The 6,042-nt window shown below is 32.5% G+C and overlaps 1 protein-coding gene across 1 annotated transcript in view; it reads left to right on the top strand.

Annotated features, from left to right (window-relative positions):
• LOC112100821 (peroxidase 15-like) overlaps window positions 1–1,423 on the top strand; it is a 3,614-nt gene extending 2,191 nt beyond the window's left edge. The window contains exons 3-4 of the mRNA XM_024190660.1: window positions 61–229; window positions 743–1,423. Coding sequence (XP_024046428.1) covers window positions 61–229; window positions 743–1,212 — 639 coding nt within the window. The 3' untranslated portion in view covers window positions 1,213–1,423. The remainder of the gene's footprint in view (window positions 1–60; window positions 230–742) is intronic.
• Window positions 1,424–6,042: the final 4,619 nt, after the last annotated feature.

Raw genomic sequence — 6,042 nt, 5'->3', positions numbered from 1 at the left:
TTGCTTATTATGCATCTCTCAAGTGATGCTTTTGACTAATGATCGTCGTTTTGGTAACAGTCAGGGGGTCCTTCATGGACAAATCTATTGGGAAGAAGAGACAGCAGAACCGCAAACAGGACTCTTGCAAATGAAAATCTTCCAGGACCGAACAATACTCTTACGAGGCTCAAAGATAGATTCAGAAATGTTGGCCTCAACGATAATTTTGATCTTGTTGCACTCTCCGGTAATATTTGCTTTTACGCCCTTTGACTTGAGTACAAACAGACCTTGGAGTCTTTTGGGATAAAGCAGTATTGGAGCCAGAATTAGAAATCTGGAGGTGGAAAATTTTTTAATGCCAATACTGAGTCTTGAAATCTTAGAGATAGTTTAAATGTTGAATATCTTATTTAAAAAGAAAAAAATAAATTTTGATAAGGATGTCTCATCCACTAAATATCAATTTTTTTCTCATTATTACTCTTACTAAGACGACCACCGACACAAAGCACATTCATACTCTACAGCACCTAGGAGGCTTGACTGAATATCCTAATGATGCGAAGAAACTGTGTTTTAAAGTTTGACATTGGTGATTAGGAATATGTTAAAACGTTTGACAAATTTACTCCCCTTAATCACATCATGAAATTTGAATTGCTTCCCAAGAGAACCACCATAATGAAACTCAATTATTATCCTTAATTTGTATGAATTTGAGTAAAAATAACAAAGATTGGCTATGCATGTTTTTCAGGAGCTCACACATTTGGAAGGGCTCAGTGCCGAACTTTTAGCGATAGGTTATTCAATTTCAACAACACTGGCAATCCAGACCCAACACTTAACACAACCCTCTTACAACAACTTAGGCAACTATGCCCACAAGGTGGAAACGGCAGCGTTCTAACTAATCTGGATGTCACAACACCTGATTTGTTTGACAACAAATACTTCTTCAATCTTCAAATCCGCAAGGGCCTTCTGCAGAGTGATCAAGAATTGTTTTCGACTCCCGGTGCCGATACCGCTGCCATTGTCAATGTCTTTAGTAGCAACCAGGCTGCTTTCTTTCAAAGCTTTGTGATTTCAATGATAAGAATGGGGAATTTGAGACCATTGACAGGCAATCAAGGGGAGATTAGATTGAACTGCAGGAGGGTCAATGGAAACAGTAATATAGAAACCAGATCATCGTCAGAGGGTGATCTGATCAGCTCTTTCTAAATAAGCTAGTTTGTGGGTAACAAACTCGTGAATTTACTCCTATGTTTTGCCTGAAACATGCTTTTTATTTTCAATAAACTAAGGTTGTGTTTGTGTATTCACATCCTTGCTTTCTTTGTATCAGAAATCCTTGTCATGTGTATTTTTTTCTCCTATGTCATCGATACACATTGTCATTTGAGTCATTTTTCTGTTTTTAGTGGTCCATTTTATCCTCTAGCTTTAAAATACTAACCGGAAAAACACCTTATTCTTACAAATTTCTTTGTACTTTTTGTCAAACATGCGTAGTTTGACAAAATAGTAGGGAAGAATCTTTTATTTTCAGAAATACTCAATACATACCTTTTTTATGGGATAACAAAACTTATTTTTGGACAAATTTTAAAAATCTATTTTACAATTTTTGGGGTCTGTGTGTACCAAAAAAGAGCCTATATAATTTCTAAAACCAATAAAATCTCCGTACTATTTCACTAAACCATTTCGCAATTATTATGATCCTTTTTCCCCAGAAAAGAAAACACTTGTAGCCAGTAGCCACAGTTACCTTTTTCATGATCATTAATAAAATCATTTTTTACCCATTTCAAAAAGTCATCCTGTCGTTTCTTAATTATTTAACTCCTACTTGTGGTTTCAATTAAAGTAAGACCGCTGTACCTTTTAAAATATAACACTAAATTATTTAATAAATAATTTAAATAATTTAGTGTCCAACATGTTAATCTTCTAATATTCCTTACCTGTGGCTTAAATGCTTCATTTTGTTTTCTTTCATGAACTTTCAAGTTTCTTAAGAATGTCCTGGCCTGTGTTTTTCTTCTTCAATTTTTTTTTTTTTGAGAAAATCTTCTGTTAGAGATACCTTTCAGCTTGATTATTTAGATGGGTCGTTAAGTTTTTTTTTTTTTTTTTTGGGTGACTTACCGAAGTGTGTTTTTCTTCTTTCTTTCATCTTCTTCGATCGGAAGGATAATTTTGATGATGGAAAGATGGAGAAGCAAAAAAGGTGATGATGATGACTGTAAATTGATCTTTGAAAATTGAAAAATAAAAAGGAAAATTTTTAACCTACCCCAAATAATTGGATATTTTGCACTGCGTTCTTAAAAAATTTGACTTGTTGCATGTGCTTTTAATTTTGTTATTTTCTCAGTTAAATTTAATAGTGGTGGGGTAAAATGAGAAATTTATTTCTTAAATTAATTTTAATAGGAATTCTCTTTATTGTAATTGAAATAAAAATTTTTAAAAAATTAAAGGAAAAATAATAGTGGTAACAATGTACATGTAACAAGAAATTTTTTTATTGCAATTGAAATAAAAACTTAAAAAAAATTAAATGAGCTAAAAAAATTTTTTTTCATATAGAGAGGTATTTTTATCATTCAATCAAAAGTTAAACAGAGTCATTAAAAATAACTAAAAAATTAATAGAATTGAGGACGCGGTGCAACACGTTATTTTTTTAGATGCGCCGTGCAAGATATCAATTTATTTGAGGTTAGTTTAAAAATTTCCCAAATAAAAATCAACAAGTTAGTTTTGGGGGAAAAAAAGGAAAGAAATTATTGTGCTTTTATACTCACATGGTGCCATTGAATAAAAGAACTGGTTTTTTTTTTTTTTCAAAGTTTTGAAGACCGGGCCTACATGCCGAAAATGTCAGTAGTTGTCTTTACGTCACAACTTAATTCAGCCGTTGATGGGATCCAACGGTCAAAACGTGAGTGTCCGCATATTTTTTAAGCTACGGGTGTCCGCGTGAGAGAACCACCGCTTATTTCTGTACTTTAAAAACTGAGATGATCTAAACTCACGATGAAAATTTTCTAATATCTTTACTACTTTTAGCAAAATTATTATTTAAATATTATATTATTAATTTTTATTTAATAAATTATTTTTTTGACTATAATAACTGGATCCTACGGTACAATCATAGTTATCTTTTGTGTCAACAGTGTTGTAAAATGTCTCTGAACCCCTTTCATTCATTTTTATTTAAACTTTACCTCATAAATATTAAATTAATTTCTATTGCATCCATATAAACATTATAAATAGCACCTTATACTATTTGCAATTTATACATTTTTCTTCTATATTGCACCTTTATTACAATACCCCTCTCTTTATCACAAATACCAGTGAACCCGACTCGAATTTCGTTTCCATTTTTATCCACGCCACCGGCCAAGGTTGGTACCGATCGGAAGATCGTGCGACGCCGGTTATCTCCACGCCATCCTTGTAGCAAAAATAACTGGGTCAACCCGACTCGCGAAACTGACCCGGATTTTGTTTCCGTTTCCGGCTACTCCACCAGCCAAGGTTGGTATCGATCGGAAGCTTGTGCGACGCCGGTAATCTCCATGTCATCCTTGTCGCCGTAAAACATTCGGAAAGCTGCCGATCGAAGCCGTGAAAAGTCACAAAATCCTGCTTCAATTCGCCGCGGTTTCTCCGGTTTTCGGTGACGCCACTACTTGGGCTTTGTTCTCCACAGTTCCCTCTGTCTTTTCTGACCAACCACAGCCACCGGAGGAGCCGATTTGCCGTTGATCGGCCGTTGAAGGATTCACGGGTTTGATAGAAATGAACTTAATATTTGTGAAGGAAAGTTCAAATAAGAATAAGTGAAAGGACTTTATGAAATTTTACACAAAAAAAGACAAAAGCGGTGGCATGGTGCCACTGTTGCACGATAGGCAAGTCCATAATAACTATGACTTAAATGTTAGATACCTGTGACTCGATTGGTGAAATAGTCTCTCTCCAAAAAATCATTTTTTTTTTACCGCCGCACAAAGAAAATATTTTGTTGCGAATGAATAAATTGTGGATAGTGATTGAGCAGGATCGTGTCCACAGAGATCGGTAATTATTTAAATCCTTTTGAAACGTAAAACATAAAATGGGGGTTTTGTTGACAATAATAAAAATTAAATTAAAATAACAAGAATGCAAATTAAAGTTGTAATTCAAATTGGAGAAAGCTCTGGTTGAAGGAATTAACTCAGCTTGATTCGACTACTGATCATTGATTTAAATATAAATTATTACTACTTATAAATAGACCAGTTATAGCTACCGAGACCCTCTAATAGTCAATCTCTCCTTAACTAGTTGATAACCAAGGTACGACTGTTGGCTATTTCCCTAATCAATAGACAACCCTAGATACGATCATAGGATTTAATCAATTGACAGCCTGAAAAACCAGAGAGACCCAAATCATAATCAACAAATACATATGATTGTTCATTTAAATTAGATTGTTTATTCTCATAACACAACTCACTGCTACGTTATTTGTCACAAACATTAAAATCTTCATACGATAAATCCTTTAATTGACAATATATTAAGTTGATAATTAAATAGTGGCCAATTACCTAATTAACAAACATAATCATGAGAATAATTTAGAGAATAAACAAATACCCAAAAAGTAATAAAACAATTAAAGTATAAGAAAGATCTCACAGTAGTGATGAATCAAAGTTTCATTATCCTTCAACCAGAAAAATAGTTTTAGTTCTTCATAGAGAGAAGAAAAAAGTTTAGATCTAGGATTTCTTCCTTTTTGTCCCCAATCTCCCCTGGTTCACAATAGATTCCTCCCTTAAACACTCTCTCTTTCTTCTCCTTTAGAGTTCTATTTAAAATAAAATACTAATATCTGAAATATTAAATTCGTAATTACAAAAAAACCAAAAATACAAAACACGTTAAACTAAAAACTGCAGTCCGTAGTTGACAGTACGCGCCCACGTCTTATCAACAAAGTTCTTCTGACGCTCATAATTTCTCTAAGAGAACAATCATCCTTAAACATCATCTTGTAACTAAATTTTAGCACCAATCAATAGAATTGCACCTGTAAAAATAAAACACAAGTAAATCACTATTATTAAGTATAAAATATCAATATTAAAAAAAAAATTTAAAATTAATACATAAATTACACTCTAACAAAATTATCCATACGTAAAATCATAATTATTGATACAAGACCATTTCCACATAAAAAGCCTCGATCTCGCATCTAAATATGTATAAGCTGACAAAATGATATTTGACATTTCGGTAAACAAATGAAAAGTTCCAAAAGGTTGAAATGAAGGATTTCGAATACGTGGAATCCACACGCCACATGCTCCGCATTCACACATACGATAAAAGAGACAGGTAAGCCGGCATTAAACAAAAGCGACTCAAGGCGTCGCCGCCCCTACCTAATAAAGGCACCATTTCAAGAATTATCAACTTAGTCCCTCTTTTCATGAATAATTACTCAGGATTTTGGATTTCATTTTAATAAGTTTTTATTCTCAAATAAGTTTGATATACATGCATTTCTAATACGTTCATTTATACTTTTTTTTAATAAAATTTTACAAACAAATATTCCTCTTTCTTATATTCTCTCCGCAAAAACGAAGGTTATTTGTAAATTTCAAGATCATTATGAAAATAAGAAATATAATTTTAAATGCACCGTAATTAGTATATTGTATTTGAAAAAAAATTAAAATTGAAGAATCTAATTGAAGACTTAAGCTTTTAAACATGAAAGAAAAAATTGAATGAAATTTAAAAAAGAAAATTAACTAGTTATTTTATTTTACTAATAAAAAAAAAAAAGACATCTACATCCATATAGTTTACTTAGATGGTCACATGGGCCACGTTAGTTTCAAAAAGAAAAAAATCACATAAACCTAATTAAGAGAATTAATAACGTAACTAACCTATTCAAACAGTGAAACGAGGAACTTCGAGGTTGCTGCAAAGTTCTAATACTAATCTGGTTTGTTTGGT

The sequence above is a fragment of the Citrus clementina genome, unplaced genomic scaffold, assembly GCF_000493195.1.
Source record: "Citrus clementina cultivar Clemenules unplaced genomic scaffold, Citrus_clementina_v1.0 scaffold_2, whole genome shotgun sequence".
Classification (NCBI taxonomy): Eukaryota; Viridiplantae; Streptophyta; class Magnoliopsida; order Sapindales; family Rutaceae; genus Citrus; species Citrus x clementina.
Note: the sequence above shows the minus strand (reverse complement) of the source record. Positions and strands in the feature narration are given on the sequence as shown.